The 26,578-nt window shown below is 38.8% G+C and overlaps 1 protein-coding gene across 1 annotated transcript; it reads right to left on the bottom strand.

Moving 5' to 3' along the window:
* Window positions 1-330: 330 nt before the first annotated feature.
* Window positions 331-23,526, bottom strand: cmtr1 (cap methyltransferase 1). Its single transcript, XM_052092185.1, has 24 exons — window positions 23,381-23,526; window positions 22,745-22,877; window positions 22,425-22,576; window positions 22,086-22,244; window positions 21,888-21,980; window positions 19,793-19,864; window positions 19,562-19,656; window positions 19,388-19,460; window positions 19,094-19,292; window positions 16,560-16,678; window positions 16,357-16,453; window positions 14,986-15,118; window positions 10,012-10,191; window positions 9,867-9,923; window positions 9,398-9,455; window positions 9,156-9,224; window positions 8,609-8,740; window positions 8,051-8,176; window positions 7,810-7,901; window positions 6,712-6,780; window positions 6,457-6,504; window positions 5,993-6,105; window positions 5,540-5,648; window positions 331-1,087 (listed from the first exon to the last, which is right to left on the bottom strand). The coding sequence occupies exons 2-24, from the start codon at window positions 22,851-22,853 to the stop codon at window positions 952-954; spliced, it is 2,490 nt and encodes an 829-aa protein (XP_051948145.1). The 5' UTR covers window positions 22,854-22,877; window positions 23,381-23,526; the 3' UTR covers window positions 331-951.
* Window positions 23,527-26,578: the final 3,052 nt, after the last annotated feature.

Genomic DNA, 26,578 nt, shown 5'->3' with positions numbered 1-26,578 from the left:
CTCCAAATCTGACAGTTTCCGCTTGCACCAATGGTGCATAAAAACAAGCATTATGTTCTTCTCTGTCTTTTGAGCTTTTGTCTCAAACAAAACTAATTACATCTCCTGATATATAAGAAAGCAATTAGGAATGCACAATACTACATTTTCTTGTCATAAAAAGCATCCATGGAAAGAAATTTAATAAGAACCGAACAACAAAAGTACTTTAAAACTGCCAAAAAAGTTATTCTAATTTCCTCTAAATACTGGATCTTCATACAAACACATAAAACCCAATGAAGACAAATAATGAAGCTGACCAACATTATGTAAGGAATAAACTTCCTCATTAGTTTAATGTAATGTAATCAGCATCACGAACAGGCTTAAAATTCAAATGCTTTTCCAAAATCATCAGAAATGGAAAGTTGCCAGTCTAATGTTTTTAAACTCTAACTAAACCAAAAATTTAATCAGAATGAAGAAAACAAGGCAACGGTCTAATACATGCGTGCATAGTAGAGCGAGAAACCAAATCCAAATGGTCATGCTGTTTAATATGTTTATCTTAAGGTTTGTACTGATGAATTAGAATCTGTGGCTACACATTTGAATTATTAGTAAAGGAATAAATCCTTATTATCAGATGTTTTTAAAAAATATCTGCAATTTGCCACTTCTGCACGTCAAGGATGCAACTTTTTGAGACAAATACATGAACGAAAGCAATGTCAGCTATTTTTACCCTCTAAAAATAATGGACACACAGATATACTCCGCTGAACACCAAGACACCCTGTTGTCTAATTCACAGGGGCTATTTTCAGCAAGAGCCTTGAAGTGTAAAGAAACTGAGTTTGAATGTTTTGGAGCTTCTCAGCTGATTCTTGACAAAGCTACAGTGTCCCCTGGTGGTGAGGAGAATGTACAGTCTATGCTATGTTTGTGAGGTGTGTGCATTTGTGTGTTTTATTGTTGACAGTGCTGATGGATAAAGGAGAGGACGTCGTCTTTAGAAAGTTTGTCTGGGTTGATTCGCGTCTGTGAGTCGTGAACTCTGACGCCTTCCTCCCATGCCCAAAACAGTCTGTCCTGATGACATGCACTGAGAGAGAGAGAGAGAAACAGAAAGGATATGAAATAAGGCAGCATAGAAGGGTCAAATGAGATGAGAGCGCCTACGCTATTATATTCAATTAAATATTTAAGGAATAATTCACCCAAAAATAATAATTCTCTCATCCTTAAGCCATCTCACATTCATATGACTTTCTTCTGTGGACCACAAACGAAGATATTTTAATAGCGATGTGGTGTTTATATCCATACAATGCAAGTTAATGGGGTCAAACACTTTCGAGCACCAAAAAAAAATGTATATGCATGGATTAAACCACTCAAATGTAATGGATTACCTTTATGTCCTTTTTGGAGCTTGGAAGTTTTGGACCCCATTGACTTGCCTTGTATGGATATAAACACATCATATCTTCATCAAAATAGCATCATTTCTGGTCCAAAGATGAGACGGCATAAGAGTGAGCAAATGATGAGAGAATCATCCCTTAGCGATCTTATCTGTTTTAGGTGAGAAAAGACCAAAATGGAACTCCTTTTTCACTGTACATATTTCCATTGCAGTCTCTAGGGACAATCATGATTTCAAGCTTGATTGCACTTCTTAGTGCTTGACACATGCACAGAGCATTTGGAAGTGTAATCAAGCTTGAAATTATGATTGCCAAGGAGACTGCTGATGTCCTTTTTATTGTGAAAAAGCAGTTACATTTTGGTCTGTACTAAAACCAACTGGATCAGTTCTGAAGACATGGATTAAACCACAAGAGTCTTATGGATTACATTTATGCTGCCTTTATGTGCTTTCTGGAGCTTAAAAGTTGTGGTTGCATTGCATTGTATGGACCTACAGAGCTGAGATATTCTTCTAAAAATCTTTGGGGTCAGCAGAAGAAAGAAAATTATACACCTGGATGGCATGAGTGTGAGTAAATGATGAGAATTTTTATTTTTGGGTGAAATATTTTCCACTAGCGACACCAAACAATATTTATTCTAAAAATTAAAACAAGCAAAAGTTTGTGTCTTAATAATTTAAGTACAGTACCGTTTTTAAAATGTCTATGGGGCAAGGTATTGCAAAAGGATAAATGTTAAAATACAAAATGTTTATAAAGTAAAGCCACAAAACATTATACATGTGTTAACATAAGACTAGTATGATAAATTGCTAACCAAGCAAAGAAAATACAACAATTTTATTGTGATCCATGGAAAGATACTATTCAGAGCTATTTACAAGAGACAAATTCACCCACAGAAATTACAATGGTAAGACATAAGTTCATCCACCAAAAAGTAGTGCCACAGCTAAAAAGTACAATTTAGAAAGCTTTACAGCTCATACTACACACATTTTGTATGGAAGTACTAATATGGGCTTTAAAAAAAATACGAGATGCATATTTCTGCATTAAAACCTACTGAATGCCTTGCCCCATACACCGATCAGCCACAACATTAAAGCAACCTGCCTTACAGTGGGTACGGAAAGTATTCAGACCCCCTTACATTTTTCACTCTTTGTTATATTGCAGCCATTTGCTAAAATCATAAGTTCATTTTTTTTCCTCATTATTGTACACACAGCACCCCATATTGACAGAAAAACACAGAATTGCTGACATTTTTGCACATTTATTAAAAAAGAAAAACTGAAATATCACATGGTCCTAAGTATTCAGACCCTTTGCTGTGATACTCATATATTTAACTCAGGTGCTGTCCATTTCTTCTGATCATCCTTGAGATGGTTCTACACCTTCAATTGAGTCCAGCTGTGTTTGATTATACTGATTGGACTTGATTAGGAAAGCCACACACCTGTCTATATAAGACCTTACAGCTCACAGTGCATGTCAGAGCAAATGAGAATCATGAGGTCAAAGGAACTGCCTGAAGAGCTCAGAGACAGAATTGTGGAAGGCACAGATCTGGCCAAGGTTACAAAAAAATTTCTGCTGCCCTTAAGGTTCATAAGAGCACAGTGGCCTCCATAATCCTTAAATGGAAGACGTTTGGGACGACCAGAACCCTTCCTAGAGCTGGCCGTCTGGCCAAACTGAGCTATCGGGGGACAGGAGCCTTGGTGTGAGAGGTAAAGAAGAACCCAAAGATCACTGTGGCTGAGCTCCAGAGATGCAGTCGGGAGATGGGAGAAAGTTGTAGTAAGTCAACCATCACTGCAGCCATCCACCAGTCGGGGCTTTATGGCAGAGTGGCCCGACGGAAGCCTCTACTCAGTGCAAGACACGGAGTTTGCTAAAAAACACCTGAAGGACTCCAAGATGGTGATAAATAAGATTCTCTGGTCTGATGAGACCAAGATAGAACTTTTTGGCCTTAATTCTAAGCGGTATGTGTGGAGAAAACCAGGCACTGCTCATCACCTGTCCAATACAGTCTCAACAGTGAAGCATGGTGGTGGCAGCATCATGCTGTGGGGGTGTTTTTCAGCTGCAGGGACAGGACGACTGGTTGCAATCGAGGGAAGGATGAATGCGGCCAAGTACAGGGATATCCTGGACGAAAACCTTCTCCAGAGTGCTCTGGAGCTCAGACTGGGCCAAAGGTTCACCTTTCAACAAGACAATGACCCTAAGCACACCGCTAAAATAACGAAGGAGTGGCTTCACAACAACTCTGTGACTCTTCTTGAATGGCCCAGCCAGAGCCCTGACTTAAACCCAATTGAGCATCTCCGGAGAGACCTGAAAATGGCTGTCCACCAACGTTTACCATCCAACCTGACAGAACTGGAGAGGATCTGCAAGGAGGAATGGCAGAGGATACCCAAATCCAGATGTGAAAAACTTGTTGCATCTTTCCCAAAAAGACTCATGGCTGTATTAGATCAAAAGGGTGCTTCTACTAAATACTGAACAAAGGGTCTGAACACTTAGGACCATGTGATATTTAAGTTTTTCTTTTTTAATAAATGTGCAAAAATGTCAACAATTCTGTGTTTTTCTGTCAATATGGGGTGCTGTGTGTACAATAATGAGGAAAAAAAATTTACTTAAATGATTTTAGCAAATGGCTGCAATATAACAAAGAGTGAAAACTTTAAGGGGGTCTGAATACTTTCCGTACCCACTGCATATCATGTGTGTTCCCCTCGTGCAGTCAAAACAACTCTGACTAATCAAGGCATGGACTCCACAAGACCTCTGAAGGTGTCCTGTGGTATCTGGCACCAAGAAGTTAGCAGCAGATCCTTTAAGTCCTGTAAGTTGCGAGGTGGGGCCTCCATGGATCGGACTTGTTGGTCCAGCACATCCCATAGATGCTCAGTCGGATTGAGATCTGGGGAATTTCGAGGCCAAGTCAACACCTTGAACTCTTTGTCATGTTCCTTAAACCATTCCTGAACAATTTCTTCAGTGTGGCAGGGCGCATTATCCAGCTGAAATAGGCCACTTCCATCAGGTAATACCGTTGCCATGAAGGAGTGTATGTGGTCTGCAACAATCTTTAGGTTGGCGGTACGTGTCAACGTAACATCCATATATATGCCAGGACCCAATGTTTCCCAGCAGAACATTGCCCAGAGCATCACACTGCCTCCTCCGGCCTGCCTTCTTCCCATAGGGCATCCTGCTGCCATCTCTTCCCCAGGTAAATGACACACACACACACACACACACACACTCACTCACTCACTCACTCACTCACCTCACTCACTCACCTCACTCGCGTCAATGAGCCTTGGGTGCACATGACCCTGTCGCGGGTTCACCGGTTGTCCTTTCTTGGACCACTTTTGGTTGGCACTAATCACTGCATACCAGGAACACCCAACAAGACCTGCCGTTTTGGAGATGCTCTGACCCAATCATCTAGCCATCACAATTTGGCCCTTGTCAAAGTCGCTCAGGTCCTTACGCTTGCCCATTTTTCCTTCTAACAATCACATGAAATTCAAGAACTGACTGTTCACTTGCTGCCTAATATATCCCACCCCTTGACAGGTGCCATTGTATGAGATAATCGATGTTTACACTTCGCCTGTCAGTGGTTTTAATGTTGTTGCTGATCAGTGTAGAGCTCCATTGTAAGTGCAAAAAGGTAAACACAATTTTTGTTTGTTTTTACAAACTGAGGGAAAAGAAACATTTATTTTCCTGTGGTAATCGAAAGTGTGCCACAGAATGCAGTTTATTTTGAACATGGAACATTCCTTTATTAAAACTACAAAGCAATAACCAAACAAAATCTGAAGCAGAGAAAACTGCATTCTCATTTTTAAGGGAAAAAAAAAAGTCTACAGGATTAAAAAAGACATGTTGAAGGCTTATTGCAACCAATATAAACTTCTTTCTTTGAAGGTCGAATGCTGTATGAAGGCCAGAAATCTTCTCAAAACATAAAAATGACAAATTTAAAAAGGAATTTTCTTATTAAAAGCATCAATCCCTGTTTCAGTTCAACTGTTACGGGCTAGTAAGGCACACTGACTATAATGGACTATAATACTTACTGGAAAGGTGCCACAGAACTGGGCGGCAGATCATAAGTTGATTCTTTGCTCTGCTTATTGTAGAAGAACTTCCTTTTAGAACTCTTGCTGAATGCCATTGTCCATGGGTCTGTGTGGAAGATGCAGAAGAAAGAACCATAAAAGACAATTGAAGACCTTGACAAGGCAATTACACAACAGAGCACAACAATGCAGCCTGCTTTTCCAGTTGCCTTAGTTCCAAAAGTGTTTTCCATTCAATTTCTTCTTCTTCAAAAAAAAAAAAAAAAAAAAAGAGTTTAAAAACCAGAAAACAACAAAACAAAGGTACAAGCCTTTTTCCTTCTTTTCTGAGGGAATGAACTAAATATATCATGAAGAATTGTGAATTAAAACAATGTTACAATATAAAACAATTTAATTATATGCATTGATAATTTATTAATTACACTGTTCGAACTGGCATTCTCTCACCGTTGACTGTTTTGATGATATAAAGGCCGCTGGGAAGGAAGTGACGGTCATCTCTGCCCGTGTAAGACAGTCTTGGCATCCCCCCTGAACTCTTAGTTATCTTCATCTCCAACCTGAGTTAGAAATATGAGAATATATATATATATATATAATAGCCACAGGGGGGGCTGTGGCTCAGGTGGTAGAGCGGGTCAGCCGCTAATCGCAGGGTTGGCGGTTCGATTCCCGGCTCACACGACTCCACATTCAAGACACTGAACCCCAAGTTGCTCCCAATGGCAGGCTAGCGCCTTGCATGGCAGCTCTGTCACCACTGGTGTGTGAGTGTGAATGTGTGTGTAAAACACAGTGTAAAGCATTTTGGTAACCTCTAAGGTTAATAAAAAGCACTATATAAGTGCAGACCATTTACAATTTAATATACTCAAGAGAAATCTGTATGTGATTGATATAGTGAAACACACCTCACAAAGATCTTCTCCATCTCCTCTAACCTATAGACCTCCTTCACTCTGAAAAAGAGACGGAGCGAAACATAAAGCTTGCTGATTTGCAATAGGAGCGTAAAACATGACATATCCTGTCTAGGCTCTAGTTAAACACTGTAATCTTCATGAATTTTACATAATGCACCCTCCAGTGTTCACAGGACTTCCTGGCCCCAGGGCTCTTACTGACAAACTCACAGGGCAATTAGAACAAAGAGAACGGAATATTACCGGATCGGGTTCATGTCTGGTCTGCTGGGTTTGGACACTGCTTTCACAAACTTCTCTGCCATCTGGACTCTGCACCAAAACAGAAAAACATTGAAAATAAGTCTTTACAAAAACTTTCCAAATGGACAAAAAAAAACTCTGGGTTGTGAAATTTAGAGAACATGAAGAAAATCTATTGTACACTTAATTGTACATCTATCTCGTTTTTATTCGGGTCAAATTAAAGGAATATTCCGAGTTTTAACAAGTTAAGCTTAGTCGACAGCATTTGTGGCATAATGATGATTAACATAGAAATTTTGTTTGGCATGTCCCTTCTTTTCTTTAATAAAGCAAAAATCTGGGTGACAGCAAGACACTTACAATGGAAGTGAATGGGGTCAATCTGTTAACATTAAAATACCCACTGTTTCAAATGTATAGCCACAAGACGTAAACAATATGCGTATTACCATGATTTTAGTGTGATAAACTGCTTACTAACCTTTTCTGTGTGAAGTTATATCAAATTTTACAACTTACATTTATGCATTTGGCAGACGCTTTTATCCAAAGCGACTTACAGTGCACTTATTACAGGAACAATCCCCCCGGAGCAACCTGGAGTTAAGAGCTTGCTCAAGGACACAATGGTGGTGGCTGTGGGGATCAAACCGGCAACCTTCTGCTTACCAGTTCTGTGCTTTAGCCCAATACACCACCACCACTCCATGAAGATTTGCAATGCAAACATAACACCATAAACAGGATTGAAACAACTTAACTAAAATAATATCTCATACACTAATAATATCTTTATCTGAAATAATACATGAGTTTCTTCAGGACAATTAATCCAAGTGCTTTTATAAAATTATAAGACTGCCTTTAAATCCCCCAAAATTGGCCCCATTCACTTCCATTCAAAATGCCTCACTGTAACCTTGATGTTGCTTCTTTTTTTTTTTTTTTTTTTAAGAAAAGGATATGTTTTTGTGGTAATCAACATTATGCCATAAATGCTGTCGACAGAGCTTGTATTGAACCCGGCATATATACTGCTCTTTCACTAATGAATGTTAAAGGCATTGAGAAAGACTTGTTGAGGTTTGTTCAAACCTCTGGTTGAAGTGCTGTTCTCTGACGTCAGTGCCGTTGAGTACAAGGGCATCCAAAATGTGAACAGCATTGATCCTTCTCTGAGCTTTACCCTGTATGCACAGACATTAAGTCGCAGTATAAACCTCTTACAAACATACACATGATATACAGTATATCAGCCTTGTATATGAATTACATAAAAGATCCTTCCTCTTACAAAATCTGTAAGGGCACTCAACATTGCTTTCTCTCTCTTTACCTCTCCCTTCAGCTCTTGGACAATCTCTACACTCAGTAGTGTGTCTCTGGGCAGCTCCAGTTTAAAATTCTCCAGTTTCTTCCAGCGTAAGGGGGCTTTGCCATCCCACAAGTAGATTTGAGATCTCTACAATCAAAAAGACACAGTTTGGCATTTTCACTCATAAAGGAATAGTTCACCCAAAAATGAAAATCACTTAAATCACCCTCATGTTGTTCTAAACCTGTAAAATATAATTTCTTCCATGAAACACACAAAAGGAGAAATTTTGAAGATTGTCCTGGCTGTTCATTTCCATTCAATAGAAGTGCATGGGCATTCTGAAGCTCTGGTCATATGGACTACTTTCATGGTACTTTCTTATACTTTTTGGACAAACCTAGTCCCATTTACTTTGATTATATAGCAAAAGACAGCAAGGAAATTCTGCAGAACATCTCCTTTGTGTTCCACGTAAGAAAGAAAATCAAATCCTTCAATTCAATAACATTTACAGATCATATGCTATCTCTGCTTGCTTATTTTGCTTATGTATTCGATCTCTCTTATACACCTTACCCCAAGTCCAAGGAGAAAGAGCTGTTCGCCTCCTCCCACAATGCACCTGTAGTCCAGGACATGCTGTAGTTTATCAAGATTTCCTGAGCTCAGTGCAGTCGGTCTAGAGTTAAAACTGTCCATATTTGACCCCTAAGAGGGTACAGACATAAACAAACATTAAGTAGACATAAAATTAAGAGTGTATTTAAATCATATTTAAAGGTACAGTTCAACCTAAAATGAAAAATCACCTTTATGTTGTTATAAACCCAGATTACTTTCTTCAATTGAACACAAAATGAGATGTTTGGCAGAACGTTAGCCTCAGAAACCATTCACTTTCATTGACTCCTTTTTTTAATGCAGTGAAAGAAAATGGAGAATTAGGCTGTCATTCTACCTCAATTACTGTTTGACCCATGAAACTGGTTTTGAACAACATTAGGGTGACTAAATGTTGACATCTTGAATTTTTGAGAAAAGCCTGAAATTTTCATGAAAATCACAATCAATGTGTAGAACAACATAGCTAGCACTATCGAAGCCCACACAAACCCTCTCCTACCTTCAAAAGCTCATAGAATTTTGATTTTGGATCTGACGATGAATGAGTGACCCTGGCTTTATCAGGAATCTGGAGATAGATGAAGACATTTAAGGTTACAATCTTCACTCTAAACAAATAAACAGCTTTGCTTTGTCTTCGGATATCTATGTACAACAACAACATACTCTCAAATCTTTAAAAAATGTAATTCTATATACTGCAGAAACTGTTCAGTTTGCCAGTTTACATAATATACTCACCCCCCAAAGTTTCAGACATTCTTTTCGGATATCTGCTTGTCTGGGCTCAGATAGAGTCCTAGTTAAAGAGACACATGCCTTATTGGTAATGCTTAAATGGATAGTTCATCAAAAATGAAAATTCTGTCATTATTTACTCACCCTCATGTCATTCCAACCCCTTTATTTCCTAATGAAACTGAAAATGAGATATAAGCCAGAATGTTAGGGGCGAACAATCTCAGTCACCATTCACTTTCATTGTTTGTAAAAAAAGGATGCAATGGAAGTGGACGGTGACTGAGGCTGGCATTCCACCTAACAGCTCCTTTTGTTTTTCACGAAAGAAAGTCATTTGGGTTTGTAACAACGTGAGGGTGAATTTATATTTTTGGGTGAGCTGTCCCTTTAAGCACACACAAACACAAATATAAGAGTTTAAAAATAATGAATGCTCTAAAACACAGCAGAAAAAGAATGTGTGACTCACGTATCTCTGACGTACGCGTGGATCTTCGACAACGCTTTGATCTGTACCACACAATGGCTGCAAGACAAGGGATCATAGTTCAAGTGTGTATGAATGAGTCACCAGAGATGGAGAGAGATAAAGCGTCGGAAAAAGATGAAGACACCTTTCATTGGAGTTGATCATGTATTGGAAGAAGTCAGTGTCTCCTTTAATGATATCTAGAGGGACGACTTCAGTAACGTCTCTGTCTGAGTGTTTGAACTGATTCAGTTTCTGGTTGATGGCGAACATGTAGTTTCTGACGGCATCAGAGCCAGGCTTTAAACATTTGCAGACCACATACCTAAAAACAATAAAAAAAAAAAAAGAGCAATAAAAACAACATGAAACAGCATTCGCAACTGAAATGGCACTTGCATAATGTGATGTATTTCCGAGAGAAGCAGATTATTCGATGACAACATGGCAAAAATAATTTTCCTAATCAGTATTTTTGTCTTGTTCTCCAGTAAAAACATCTAATCATCCTTAAAATAAGACACATTTACAAGAGAAGCAAAATAGCATATGATACTCAGACTTGTTTTCAGAGAAAATATCTTGAATTAAGTTTCTTTTTCTTAGTTTATTGGAAATTTTTTTTATTATTATTGACAATGGGGTAAGATAAAAACAAGAAAATTAAAATATTAAGTCTTATTATCTTCTCATGCAAATTTATCTTGTTTAATGGATGTTTACATTATTGTTCCTGAAAAATACAGAAAATATTGATTAAAGGGACAGAAAATTCTCTCATCATTTACTCATGCCATCCCAGATGTGTGTGACTTTCTTTCTTCTGCAGAACACAAATTAAGATTTTTAGAAGAATATTTCTGCTCTGCAGGTCCATACAGTGCAAGTAAATGGTGACCAAAACTTTGAAGCACCATAAAGCACATAAAGGCAGCATAAAAGTAATCCATATGAGGTTTAAAGAAGATTCTGTAGCATTCCAATCGGTTTTTGGTGAGAACAGACCAAAATGTAACTTCTTTTTCACTGTACACTTTAACATCAGCAGTCTCCTTAGTAATCATGATTTCAAGCTTGATTACATTTCATAGCACCATCTAGTTCTCTGCAAATGTGTCTAGCACTAGGAAGTGCAATCAAGCTTGAAATCATGATCGTGCCTAGAGAGTGCAATGGCAAAATGTACAGTGAAAAAGGAGTTATGTTTTCATCCAACACCGATTAGATCGCTTCAGTAGATATGGATTACTTTTACGTTGCCTTTATGTGCTTTTTGGTGCATCAAAGTTTTGGTAGCCATTAACTTGCATTTACAGAGCTGAAATATTCGTATAAGAAATTTGTTTGTGATCAGTAGAAGAAATTAAGTCACAATTAAGCACATCAGGGATAGCATGAGGGTGAGTAAATGATAATGAGTATTTTCATTTTTGGGCGAACTGTCCCTTTAAGAAATGAAAACAAAATGTAGGGCGGGGCATGATTTTATGGGAACTGATTGGATCATTGGCGTTCCAATGGAATTGAATTGCAGTCAAGTGTGGAAGAATACTTCCCCCTAAAACACAGTATTGGTGATTGGAAGTGGCATCTTATTCTGTTAATAAAGTCAAAATTATACATTAGAAACTAAATATGAATAAATGGATTCAAAATAGATCATAACAATTGATTTCAAATTGAAATTAAATTAATAAAATATAGCTGCAAGCATCAATTAATGGGGTTCAAGCTTTTAAGGTCCATTAAGTACATATGCAACCAATATTAAGTATCAATTAGACAGTCCATTTGCACCTAAAATAACGATAAAGTGCCTTAATTTTTCAGAACCATCATGTTAGGTGGCACAGACATGTCATTTTTTACATTCATGACTGTTATTGCGCCACCAAGAGGCAGAGGTGCACAGTTGTTTTTCCACATGTCCTCAGATTGACATCCTACATAAATGTCCAAAATTTGGTCCTATCATCTCATTCCATTCAAGATTTATAACCGTAGTAAATGTGGCTACGCCCACTTTGAACGTTTTGGCGTACCATTGCAACAATGAATCTAAAGTTCAAATTTTTTGTGATAATTATTGATATCGGGACTCCAGAGACTTCTCTTCATTGGTTTGGTTCAGATCGGGTTTTTTAATAATCTTAAATTTTTAACAAATGATTTGCTTCACACTAATGCTTCTTGAGGCAAAGTTGTTCAGAATGAGAAAATCTTTCATCTGGTATGAATAACGTGTCTGAGTGAAACACAGTTTTATATACAACGATTTAACCTAGGGGTGTCCAAACTTTTTCGGTCAGGGGCCAAATGCAGTACACAATATGGTGCAGTGGGCCGCATCACTGTAATAATAAAAAAATGGCTAAAAGCTACTAGATTGCCACTGTGCATAAGCTTTATATTGTACGTTTAATATTATGCAAGTTTTAATCATAATTTGTGCTCTATGGTATGCTTGTGTTTCGCCCTACATGTAAAATAAGGATTTGGTATTTCAAAGAATACTTATAATGTAACAATGATGCAACATATACAAATTATTATACTCGTTTATTCACATTTTTATCTTTTTGACGTCCATTCAGAGGCACTGCAAGAACATAGATCTGCTACTAAGTGTTGGGCGTGACCTATCACAATAATCAGAATCAGATTACATTTTATCACTTTTACTCTTTATAGCCATTCAATTACAACTTCTGTTCAATAGTTACTTGCATCACAAATATGACTTTTATTTGATAACAATTATTGCCTTTAATTTTATTTTGAAGGTGTGCAAGCGGAGCACATGCATCGAGCACAGATGTGCAAGTGTTTTAAACGCTCTCTTCTACAGTACAGTATGTCCTCACACAAATGGCACTGGGAATATCAGAACAAACCAATTAATTATCCATCCCAGTGCTACAGAGGACGTTCTGTAAGATTATGCTCTGTTCACACGTCTCTGTGCACGCTCAAACTCTGTTCAGCAGCTTGCACAACATCATCTCTACTCAGTTGTATGATGTTAAAATTTCCCGATACCTCACAAGAACAAGAATATAAGTATCTAACATGATGTCAATCCTTCAGTAAATGCATAATTCTTTCTGTGTAGTACTTCATCACTGGAAATAAGGAGTATTCCAAACTTCTGTTGAACTCTGCCAGTGGAAGAAGCTGGTGACGACACAGAATGTACTAGTGGAGATGATGCGCTGTGAATAGCGGCCACACGTGATAGCGACATCCAGTGCCCAGAATATGAATTTCATATAATTTCTCCACAGCGGGCATAATTCTGCTCTACTTCTTAAGTCTCTCGTGGCCCGCATCGGAGCAGTCAGAGGGCTGCAGATGGCCCGTGGGCTGGACTTAGGACACCCCTGATATAAACGCATGAAAAACAAGATAGCGCCTCCCGGTTGCCAATTATTTCACATTCTGCACAGGCCTCTTGGAAAATGAGACAAATAGGCCTACCACATTTTGTTCCGATCTGCCTTTTCTAACCCCATCTAATAGCTGCTAAATTTGTATTGGTCCACGGTGGCCATGTTTTTTAAGATATGAGACTGTCCTCATAGACCTTGATGGCACCTTGGACAAACACACTGCATGCTAAATTTCAAGTTTATCGGACCAAGGGTTCCACAGTTAGAGACATGTTTAATTATTATAGCACCACCAAGAAGCAGCAGCACATATTTGTTTTTGTGTGTGTGCGTGTCCTCAGAATGGCACTGTACATAAGTATACCAAAGTTGGTGATAAGATCTCATTCTGTTCATGAGTTACCGTACGTTCACACCAGAGGCGGCGAGAGCGTCAAATCGACCGGAAGTCATTCTTTTTCAACGACAGCCAGCGTCTCTCTGCGGCGAGAAGCGGCGCGGCGAGTCTTGGGCGGCGTGGGCGTCAGATGGAAGTTCAAGAGCAGTCAACATTATGGTAATGAGCTGTGACGCGGTTCGGCGGCAACCAATTGGAATATAGAAGTGCTCCGCTCTAGCGAAGTCGAGAACACAACCGTGTAAACTTTGGTTCCCACCAAACATTCGTTCCGAAGATAAAATGTAGAAACGAATTATTGCCGTGACGGGTTTCCCTGTAATATAAGACCACAGTTATTATTACAAATGTATTTTATTTTGATAACAAACAACTATAATTTTAATTACTTTTGCCATCGATCGATTTCTTATTTTCACATTTTAAAGAGTTCATGAGGATATACGCTACTTGTGATCGGTCGACAAAAGTAAATGGTCGACATGTCTGGATGTTTAAATTGCAGCCCCTTTAAATATAGTTCACAAAACAAAGCATTCTGAACAAACGTTGCCGCTTATTTCAACTACGTCAGAGCGTCCACGAGCGTCCTTGAGCGTCGAAGGCAGGGCTGCCAGAGCGAATTTTGACGCTCTCGCCGCTTCTGGTGTGAACGTACAGTTATAACTGTTTCAGTAAAAGTGGCCATGCCCATTATGTACATTTTAGCTTACCGTTTGATGATGAATCTAATGCTCAAAATTCCTTTGATAACTTTTCATATTAGGACTCTGCTGAATCTTTCTGCACTGGTTTGGTTCCAATAGGACTAGTTCATTTATTTTTATTCAAACAATCCAAAATGGAGGAGCACAAATTTGATGGTATTCCAAAAGATTTGCAATGACACAAGAAATCACAGGAAATATTTGTTCCTAGGCCTTACGGTGGTACATGTTTTGTACCTAATAGCCTTTTATTTTGTCCACTGTAGCATCCCCCTTTGGCCAATCGGGTCCATGCCTATGGCTAGCCAGCCGGAGTACTAACATTCCCCAAAGTTTCAAGTCTCTAGGCCTTACGGTTTGGTCTGCACAAAAATAATAATAATCCTCCTTACAAATACAATATGGTTTCAGCCCTTTGGGCCTAAACATCTAAATATAAAAGTTATTTATTTAAAGGTTTAGGCTCATTTCTGAACCTTTCTGCATATCAAAAATATCCCAAATTGGTATGCTGCACAGACAGTTGCAGGTGTAATTCAGGATGTGCACTGTCAGTAGTCAATGGCATCAGCCCTTTGACATCCCCAAAGATCTTTCATGGTATGTCAAGGAGAATGTGCACACACCTCTCTGAATTGGCAGGTCGGCTAGTGACAGGTTTGAAGAGAGAGACCCTCTCGAAGCAGAGGTACAGCAGATAAATCAAGCCCACACTGAAGGGGGTGAACAGGTCAAAGGTTTTACAAACAAAATGACCTCCTGTAAAACACACATAATTGAGTGAAACATTAGGTTTAGCAGCAAAAGACAAGCAATTACTAAAAACACTATAATGAAACAACTTTTTTGCCATGGAATATAAATCAGAACAGAGGTCGTTCACATAAAGACATCTTAAAGGTACAGCAGCACAAACAGCTTATTTAGGGTCAGAGAGAAAGAGGAAAATGTTCATGAAAAAGTGCATGAAAACCATTATAAGAAAGTTTAGAACATGGCCCCAATGCCAGAAATGTAGTACAATATCGATAAGAAGTATCTCCCTTGATTTCATATACCTTAACTGTCTACTCATCATTTACATAATTACCTACCTAATTACAGGATTTCAGAATACATACACCTGTGTCTGGGTGAATACCCAAATATAATCCAAACAGATCTGAGACAAGGTTGTAGAAGAATATCAGGAGAATATAAAGAGAAAAGCAGGGCAAAAAAATAAATAAATTAAACATTCAAAGCATAGCAAAATCCATCATTAAAAAATAAGAAAATTAAAGAAATAACAATTCATCTTCCAACTGGACAAAGGAACAAATCATTTAGTAATTGCCCAGAGGAAACTGGACCAATTAAAAGCAAGACCTCTGTCAACTGAGCATCTATGGAATAAAACTGCTGATCACTAACCATCAAACTTAAACCTTCCATTTATTTACCCCAAGTCAAAACTATCATATGGCTTCAGAAGACTTGGAACACAGTAAACAAATCATCTTGACTATAGAAATGGCCTGGGTAGCTCAGCGAGTGCTCACGCCGACTACCACCCCTGGAGTCACAAGTTCAAATCCAGGGCATGCTGAGTGACTCCAGCCAGGTCTCCTAAGCAACCAAATTGGCCCGGTTGCTAGGGAGGGTAGAGTCACATGGGGTAACCTCCTCGTGGCCGCTATAATGTGTGGTTCTCGCTCTCAGTGGGGCACGTGGGGAGTTGTGCGTAGATGCCGCGGAGAATGGCATGGGCCTCCACAAGAGCTTAGTCTCCGCGGTAACGCGCTCAACAAGCCACGTGATAAGATGTGCGGATTGACGGTCTCAGACGCGGAGGCAACTGAGATTCGTCCTCCGCCACCTGGATTGAGGCGAACCACTACGCCACCATGAGGCTTTTGAGTGCATTGGAAATTGAGCATTCCAATTTGGGGAGAAAAGGGGAAAAGAAAAGGTCCATGGGAGGAATAGGCACTGTATTTATACAAAACACACTATACCTAGCCTGAGGTTAGACATGGCGGTGAGGAACTGGCAGAGCAGGAGTTGTTTACTCAGAATCTCTTGAATGTTCTCCTGCCCCTCCACAGAAAAACCCTGCAGCACAAACCACCATCTGTATATATCATCCAATCACACAACAATATCTACATTTTAACCAATCACAGATGACCATGTCCTCCAATCAAAGTAACTTTCTTACTCCATCAGCCATTAGGAAGTGCAAGCCCCGCCCTTCAGTGCTGTCTAGGACAAAATTACGAAACGCGCTGATGTTCTCCGGCAGAGTGATGTCACCATCTCCATCAATCCCACCCTCACCTGAAACAGCAGTAATTAAGTGTTAAAAATAAAATCATAATAGAGTTTAATCACAGTTTAGCATTAACCCTTAAATGCATACCTTGGGTCTTTAGTGACCCAGGACCTTATTTCACCTCCTGTGCCTAATCTATTTTTTTGAGTGTCACCCAAACCTCTTTAGTATGTCACAATCTTTCTCATCTGAATAGTGTAACAAAAAAAGGGAAAAATTGCAAAACAAAATATATTATTTTACAGTATAACTGCTTAAATTACCAAAAGTGTAAAGGGTCATTAAAGATCCCATACATGTTATAGTGTCATACTTTTCTTTAAGGGGTCATGACTTAGGGAATAACATTTTCCTTGATCTTTTGACATATAAGAGGTTACTGAACTATAAAAACATACTGTAATTTTCAGAAACAGAAAAAGAGCATTTATTTAAACCAAACCTGCAAAAATGGCTCGTTTGGAATTTGTGGAACTTGTGATGTCACAAGGACCAAATACATCTGCATATGACTACCTCTTCAGCAAGACATCAACATCATTGAACCCTTGGCCCCGCCCACTGGTGCTCATTGTCAGTAACACAGCTGAAGAGCAGACATAGGGCCTGTCATGGGAGATTCATCCAAAGTGGACTTACACTTATCTGGATTTAAATGTTTTTCTACATAAATGTGCGTGGCTTTGACCATTATCATACATCTCGAGCCACTTTTAAAAGATGCAATGTCAAGTTATAACTCTAAAATGGAGACCCTCATTGTGTTTCATTCAGCTGAGCCGTCATGCTGTTTTGAAGGCATCCTGGACCGTTTTTGCACCTATCTATGCTATTTTTAATTGTTGTTCTTTTATAAACATGCACTCTTTGTTTAAAAAAGTTTTAAACAACTTTTAAAAATGCATCTCATTCTGTTGCTGCCACTGAATGGTTGAAACGCATTCAGTCCTGTGTATAAACAAACACAGAGGATGTGAGATGTGAAGACCAGTGTCTCTGCTTTGGCCTGTTGAAGCACACAACATCATGGATTGTATTAGTCACAACATGATTCAAGCTTTGCAAAGGAACTGTTATTGAAGGATGGGACAGTTTAAACAATATTGGACTGATGAATATTTTGTGGTGAACGGTTTAATATATTCAGATGAAACGTGTTGGTTGTATGTTACGTTTTAACCCTGAAATGTAGTGTGGAGTTTGTTCATTTTCTTTGGATTCTTTGAATTGTGTTTTAAATATAGCTGTTTCAGGCTTTCCATTGAATTTCAGCAAATCTACATCACGGGTGTTCTTGATATTATTCATGAGAAGGTGTGGCCTTTGATAAGCGAGTTGCTGCCATGCATGTGACCAGCTCTTCAAACTCTCAAGCACCATCAGTCAGTTGAGAGAGTTGCTAGTACTGTGAAGCAATTTTTGAGATATGCGGTGATGTACGGTGTCTCTGACTGGGACTTGTTATAGACGCAGTTTACATTGATTGTTCCAGACACAAATGCTATTCATCCATCCACCCATGATCATGACCCATCCATCCATCCCATATGCAAGTGTGTAAACCGATCTAAGCACTTATATTTGTATATCATCTAGGAATAAGTCTCAAAAGTTATTAATGTAAAAAACATTAACATATTTTCGATACGGAGTACATGGTATTTATTTGCAAATTAAATTACAGATATAAATTACCATTGTAAGCATTGTATTGTGAGCTTACAAAACTCTGTATTGAGCAATTGTGAGAATCTTTGATGCTGCTAACTGCATTAATAAAATAAAGCTCAGTGACTGGATCAGACAGTTGTTGGGTTCACTCCCCCTTCTCCCCTCACTCTGCTGCTGATCCACCCACTTTGAGTGCTTCTTTTAAAAATGTGGTGAGAGCTCAACTGTGCTGAAACGGGGGTGTTGCAACTCTTTAAGTGATATGTATAGCTTAATATGTGTTTGAAAGCCAGTTGCGTCTCATGAGATTTCAGTCTGGAAGTAATCAATCCAGTTCTAGGTTTGTTGATCATCTCTTTGATATATAAAAAATAAAACTAGATCAGAATATATTCTATTCTATTATTTTCTAATTGCCTTGAAAATGTTAGGAACATTTGACACTATCAGGGCATTTTGAAGATTCATGTGACAGATACTGTATACGTGCCGGGTCTCTAAAGAACAGAGTATGGAATAATGTTTGGTGAAACACTCATGCATTTAAGTGCTAAGGGTAAAAATCAGGAATTGTTCTGTGTTTCTGTTAAAAACTTCATTTTGGGGTGAACTATCCCTTTAAAAATTCAGTTGGTATATCTATACTAATCGATATTTATACATATGTTGGAGTAGTAAACGCTAGACTCCTGAATTCATCTTGAGGAAAAATCTTGTAGATTAGACATATTTAATTTAAGGCTACATACCGTAATAGGGCTCGAACAGCTCACTGGGAGCCGCATAAAAATCCTCCAGTTTGAAATCGTTGGCACCTTTAAGAGTCATCCCAAAACCTTTCGCATGCCAGCGTCGCCGCCACAAGACATACTCTGAGAATCCGCCTGGACCCGCACACACGTCTCCAAAATACAACAACTCACCCTCCTTATCACGTGTCTGTGGCTTCTACACACAAACACACGCAGAGATTAACTTCAGAAATGTAATTATGGCACATATTTCAGTCCCTGATGCAATAGATTGTGTAAATGGGAACTCACCCCTTGAGAGTCCTTTGGGTTAGTGAAAATATAGTCAAAAACATGATCCATGTTTGCCATCTTCATAGCAGCTCTGAGAGGAAAAGAGATAGAAGGAAGAAAGACAGAGAAAGAAGTAGAGAAGATTTAGAAAATAAAATTATCCATATTGCGTGTACAAGAAACGAGACCCACCTGTTGAGAAAGAAAGCTCCTCGTATAGTTTCATAAGGATTGGATCGAGTACGAGCTCTCCTCATCTCCTCGCTTTCCAAGTCATCAAAAACAGACTGAAAAGCCACAAAATCTCATAAGTCTTAATCTAATACAAGATGCAGCTTCTGCTGGCCTGATTCTATACATGACTATTGACAGGAAAAACGAACGTTGACACCAATGCCAATATGAACTCATTTGCACACTCACCTTACAGCGGAGCAGGAGATGCAGTAGATTCTCAGAGCAAAATTCAGTTTCATCTTCAATCTTTAGTTTTTTCTGGAAAGTAAACATTAACAGCTGAAGACAGCAAGACAATTGATAATTCAGGAATAGAATACAATAGAATATCATTGTATAGTCTGTTTAAAGGGAATTTTTGGACTCATAAACAAACTCATTACCCTCATGCCCCCCAGATGTGTATGACTTTCTTTCTTCTGCTGAACACAGAGATTTTTATATTTTTATCAGCTCTGTAGGTCAATACAATGCAAGTGAATGGTGACCAACATTTTGAAGCTTTAAAAAGCACATTAAGGCAGCATAAAAGTAATCCGGAAGACTCCAGTGGTTTAATCCATGTTTTCTGAAGCGATCCAATTGGTTTTGGGTGAAAAAAAGACCAAAATGTTCACTATAAATCTTGACATCTGCACTCTACTTTGCGATCATGATTTCAAGCTTGATTAAACGTCTTTGCGCCATCTAGCGCTCTGCGCATGCGTCAAGCACTAGGATGTGTAATCTAGCTTGAAATCAACATCGTGCCTAGAGACTACAATGGCAAGATGTGTAGTGAAAAAGGAGTTACATTTTGGTCTGTTCTCACCCAACACGTTTTGGATCGCTTCTGAAGACCTGGATTAAACCACTTCAATTTTATGGATTACTTTTATGCTGCCTTTATGTGCTTTTTGGAGCTTCACAATTTTGGTCACCATTCACGTGCATTGTATGGACCAACAGCACAGAAATATCCTTCTAAAAATCTTAATTTGTTAGAAGTGACGTGTCGGTTAGAAGTGACGTAACAGCGTTTGCATATGACCGCCTCCAGCACAAGATAACTACGCTTTAAGCGCAAGACAACTACGCTCATTTCGTATCGCCGTGCGCCTCACAAGTGTTCAGTCGATGGACAGCGAGCTCTGACAGAGACTACTTGTGAACAGAAAAAATTACGATGCCACACAGATGTGCTGTTCCTGGCTGTGGTCAAACAAAACCTCTGAATAAGCTGCCGAAAGATCCAGACGTCAGGGAAAAATGGATGCAGTTTATTTTTTGCGGACGTCCCAGTCACAGCAAGGTTAACTTAAGCGTTTGTTCTGTACATTTTAAGGATGACTGTTTTGAGAACAAATCTCAATATGATGCTGGCTTTGCCAGAAAACTGTTGCTCAAAGATAAGTCCGTGCCGACTATTCTGGGAACAACGACGACGCAAACTGTAAGTAATCTATTTTAAACTTTAAACTACTTTTTAAAGCGCAATTTCATTCATTATGAATAATCACAGTGTTTTTACTTAGTTTACTTGCATATTGTTCTGGCTGGGAGCGTCAATAATTGATACATAGGCACTGACGTTAGCCAATCATAACAGTGGGCGTTAACACTGAAGTCTTAAATGGAAAACGCCCCCAAAACAGACTGTTTGAATCAGAGGATGAGAAACAGGGTGGGAAAAGGTCATAAATCAGTAGATTTTAAAAGTTTTTCTTAAAAAAAAATATATTAATACTATAATTGCACCTAAGGGAACATAATAATACAATAAAAAAACCCATGTCATGACCCCTTTAACTATTTAACTGCAGAAGTGCAAACAGATGCTTTGTCTTTTGTTATTTGGCTGATGAAGGCTGCAGTTAATTTATTATCTCTGTATTCCATTTAAAGAGTGTAGTCCATCCTTAGACTAAGGCGATGCAGGCAGAGGGCAGTAAGGTTCTCAGCAGTTCGATTGGAAGCTTGTGGTAGTTAATTTCTGGTAAAGTCCATCTTAAGTCCAAGTTTCAGGCATTGTCCAGTGAAGTACCAAATTATATATTAGAAAATAAATATGACTAAATTCATTAAAAATAGATAAAAATGTATTGCAAATTGAAATCCAATTAATAAAATATAAAAGTGAGGACCACAGGATTAAGCTAATTTCTGCATATTTTTGTGTGAACTGCTCCTTTATGATTAACATCGAGATGGCACGATAACATAATAGCATAACCAATGTTATTAACATACTGCTGCTGATCTCATGTCACTCATGTTTATCATGTAACTTGTACGGTCATACCTGTCCCACAGCCATCCAGTCCCTCAGCTCATCTGCATCTGGGATCTCTGTAGTGCTTTCTGGAAACCACGACACCTGTTCTACAGCACTTGGCTGAGAGAGAAAGAGCAGTAAAAACAGAAAAGTTATGGATAACTGGAATTATTATCACAGTCTATTAAGTTTCAATGTAGAAACATTTTGGAAAGGTCACTGTACCTCCGGCTCATCTTGCCAGTCTACATTGAGGTCGCCCTGGAAGCCCTTCAAGGTTAGACCCAAACCACGCCTCCCTCGCTGGGTCGAGGCCTCTATAATCTCTTTCCGCCCTTGACCGAACTTCCCAAGACCCTCACCCACTCTGAAACCCATTTTAGCCTGTGGGACAGAAAAGAAGATGTGTAGTGTTTGATGAACAACAGTACAAAGAAGCAAAGCCATATCATCAAATGAAAATGTAATAGGCTGAAAAAGGTTTGCTTAAACCAAACACTAATAACAAATGGAAAAATGAAAATAAAAATAAGCAGGAAAAAGGACTGGATGTCCATATGTTACCATGAGTTTCTGCGAGACGCTGTTGTACATTGAAAATTTGGAGGAGCTTTGATTCGGTGCATCGCTGCTCTCTTTATTCTGAGAATCAGAGTGTCTGGAGAAACTGGGCTTGTGATCCTCAACATCACTAGTAGACTCGCTCGGACTCGAGTCTGGGAGACAAATATGAACAAACATGCATGAACGTATCTCCATTAGCAAGTTGTTTTATTTTTATCATAAGCGTACTACAGCGTAACAGATATCTAGGTCACTGGATACAAGCTACAACTGCAGAGTTCGATTAGAAAGCCCCTGGCATTGACTGTTCTCTCTCTTACCCTGACTGGTGGTTCTTTGAGAAGACTGTTCATCTTCATCAGAAGAGTCCTCACGAAGAGTTTTCCTCTTCTTCAGAGGCTCGTCTGATGCTTCTGCCCCTCTCTTCATTGTGAATTCAAGAGGAACAGACACCTGAATCCATTCAAAAACAAGTCATCAACACAATAACACACCAAACTCGATGAAAAGATGCTGTCTCTTATATATAAATGAAGAATGGTCACTCCACTACACCATTTTACATTTTGAAATCCAGTGCAAATAACAAGTGGCTAATAACACAGGACAGGCACAAAGCTATAAGAAAATATTTTACAAACACTGTAGCATTGGGTCCAAGTCTGCTTTAGTTCTATATCTTATACTAGTTTATATACATTCATATAAAATAACTTCTCTGGTTTTGACAAAAATGGCTTAGTTCAAGTTGTCGTTCTTCGCTGTAAAATGTGCCAGAATAATAATAATAATAATAATAATAATAAGATAATAATTACAAATCCTACTTTCTATCTTTGTAAATATCCTGTTTTATTAGGGAATGAAAGTGTGTTACATAAACACGGAGTGAAATCAACAATCCGCTTTAGGTTTCGATTTCACAATAAACGAGCCAGCGAATCTCATAAACATACCTAAAGGAAACGTGCGGCTATGGGTCTGAAACACTTCCGAAATGTAACTTCATATCTATATTCAGGATGTACTTCACAATTTCTCCTTTATGGTGTTTTTCAAACGTCAAATCTGGCCCGCGTTCCACTTCCAGTTGGTCTTACCGTTTTGCTGGCGCATGATGATGACGTTTCGAACATTTGAAACGACGAATGCCAGTTTGAGGGGCCGTTCACTCTGAACATGTATTTTCAGTAGCTTTTCTCTGTGAAAGCTCGCTCGACGGAGGTCTTTGACCGTTGCGCCGCGTCTCGCTATTTCTTAGGCTTCTCGCGCAGGAGCGCCGGGGTTGTTAGACGCCATGTCCAGAAAAAAGGAAATCCAACTGTTAAAACGAGTCTTACGAGACACCTGCTTTCTGTCCTAACCGTTTTTTTAGCGAACGAACATGTTCTATGTGAACACCCCCTAAGACTACATGAAAGCATAGCAGTTGAATATTTAGTAGACCTTGCCCTCATAACCAGAACTTATTGGCCATAACATTTGCTCTTGAGTATAAATTAAACAATACATGCACACTTGGCTCGGTAACTTTTCAATACCAAAGGATTGGCTCAAGCCTAGCAGTAATTTTGCCGCTGGAGGGTGATATTACTGTATGTGAGAGATTGAAATATGAAATAGGTTCGCTATTTGCATGCCTATATGCGAAATATTTGTTTATGAATTGTATTTAGACTATACCTACGTCCCTGATAGCACACGTACAGTTGAAGTCAGAAGTTTACATACAATTCCTGACATTTAATCGTAGAAAAAATTATCTGTCTTGGGTCAGTTAGGATCACTACTTTATTTTAAGAATGTGAAATGTCAGAATAACATTAGAGAGAATTATTTCTTTCAGCTTTTATTTATTTGATCACATTCCCAGTGGGTCAGAAGTTTACACTTTATTAGTATTTGGTAGCACTGCCTTTAAATTGTTTTACTTGGGTCAAATATTTTGGGTAGCCTTCCACAAGCTTCTCACAATAATTTGCTGGATTTTTTAGATTTTAACCAGTTAATTAAAAAAATCTAAACAATTCAGATAATGAGGTATCTAGACGGATTCACAGTATTTTTAAGTGCCCACGATAAAAATACAGTGCATGTTCACTGTATTCAGTGATACAGTGAACATGCACTGAGTGAGTCACAATTCATATAAAAAAAACTAATGTAAAGATATGTAAATAAGTTGTACATCAGAGCAAAAATAAATATTCATTAAAAAAAATTGACCTCTTTATTTTAGTACTGTTGCTTGACACGACTTGACTTGAAACTCATCAGGACTCGACTGAGGTGAATCGCTGACTCGACTTGACTTTCTTGAGGTGAGTCACTGACTCGACTTGACTTGCTTGAGGTGAGTCACTGAATCGACTTCACTTGCTTGAGGTGAGTCACTGAATCGACTTCACTTGCTTGAGATGAATCACTGACTCGACTTGACTTGCTTGAGGTGAGTCACTGACTCGCCTTGACTTGCTTGAGGTGAGTCACTGAATTGACTTCACTTGCTTGAGATGAATCACTGACTCGACTTGACTTGCTTGAGGTGAGTCACTGAATCGACTTCACTTGCTTGAGATGAATCACTGACTCGACTTGACTTGCTTGAGGTGAGTCACTGACTCGACTTGACTTGCTTGAGGTGAGTCACTGAATCGACTTCACTTGCTTGAGATGAATCACTGACTCGACTTGACTTGCTTGAGGTGAGTCACTGAATCGACTTCACTTGCTTGAGATGAATCACTGACTCGACTTGACTTGCTTGAGGTGAGTCACTGACTCGACTTGCTTGAGGTGAGTCACTGACTCGACTTGACTTGCTTGAGATGAATCACTGAATCGACTTGACTTGCTTGAGGTGAATCACTGACTCGACTTGCTTGAGGTGAGTCACTGAATCGACTTCACTTGCTTGAGATGAATCACTGAATCGACTTGACTTGCTTGAGGTGAATCACTGACTCAACTTGACTTGCTTGAGGTGAGTCACTGAATCGACTTCACTTGCTTGAGATGAATCACTGACTCGACTTGACTTGCTTGAGGTGAGTCACTGACTCGACTTGACTTGCTTGAGGTGAGTCACTGAATCGACTTCACTTGCTTGAGATGAATCACTGAATCGACTTGACTTGCTTGAGGTGAATCACTGACTCGACTTGACTTGCTTGAGGTGAGTCACTGAATCGACTTCACTTGCTTGAGATGAGTCACTGACTCGACTTGACTTGATTTAGTCAAGATTAAATCGGCTTGATTTATCTGCCCTGCACTTGAGACTTGACTCGAGACTTAATGGTTAAGACTTGAGACTTGCTTGTGTCTTGAACATGTGTGACTTGCTCCCACCTCTGAGTCAATTAAAAGTTAAACAATCTATCTGCAAACAATTGCTGGAAAAATTACATGTGTCATGCACAAAGTAGATGTCCTAAACGACTTGCCAAAACTATAGTTTGCTAATATGACATCTGTGGAGTGGTTCAAATATGAGTTTTAATGACTTCAACCTAAGTGTATGTAAACTTCTGACTTCAACTGTACATCACCCAAACGTCTATTTTGTTTGTGTGTGTGTGTGTGTGTGTGTGTGTGTGTGTGTGTGTGTGTGTGTGTGTGTGTTTACATCCGGAAGATGCATTTTTTAGGTTATTTGCTCATCTGCAATACGTCTATATGACATTTCCTCTCGGCTGTTAATAAGACATTCAGAAGATGTCTTTGAGATGTTTATGATTTTGAATGTTTGTAAATCTGATCTTTTTAAGATGTTAAGCAGATGTTAATTAGATTGTGATGCTTTCCAGATGAAAAGATCTAAAACTGACATCTCGGAGATGTAGGTGTGCTATCTGGGGTTGCTTTGTAACCTTTCAGTAGGTTGCTTGTGAAAATGGGGGATATATTACTGTTTGTGAGAGGTGGTACTATGAAATTAAATGTTAAGCTCAATTGACAACATTTGTGCCATAATGTTGATTACTACACATTTTTTTTTATTTCGACTCATCCATCCTTTTCTTAAAGAAAAAGTAAAAATCGTGATTTCAGCGAGGCACTTACAATGGAAATGAATGAGGGCCAATTTTCAGAGGGTTTAAAGGCAGACATGTGAAGCTTATAATTTTATAAAAGCACATACATTAATTCTT

This window comes from Xyrauchen texanus, chromosome 25 (assembly GCF_025860055.1).
Source record: "Xyrauchen texanus isolate HMW12.3.18 chromosome 25, RBS_HiC_50CHRs, whole genome shotgun sequence".
NCBI classification, from domain to species: Eukaryota; Metazoa; Chordata; class Actinopteri; order Cypriniformes; family Catostomidae; genus Xyrauchen; species Xyrauchen texanus.
Note: the sequence above shows the minus strand (reverse complement) of the source record. Positions and strands in the feature narration are given on the sequence as shown.

Coding starts and splice junctions, on each gene's coding strand:
- cmtr1 (XM_052092185.1), bottom strand. CDS start 22,853: ATGAAGAGAGGGGCAGAAGCATCAGACGAGCCTCTGAAGAAGAGGAAA. Junction 21,981..22,085: donor ACTGGCAAGATGAGCCGGAG/GTACAGTGACCT, acceptor TTTCTCTCTCAG/CCAAGTGCTGTAGAACAGGT. Junction 19,865..21,887: donor ACTGGATGGCTGTGGGACAG/GTATGACCGTAC, acceptor TTTACTTTCCAG/AAAAAACTAAAGATTGAAGA.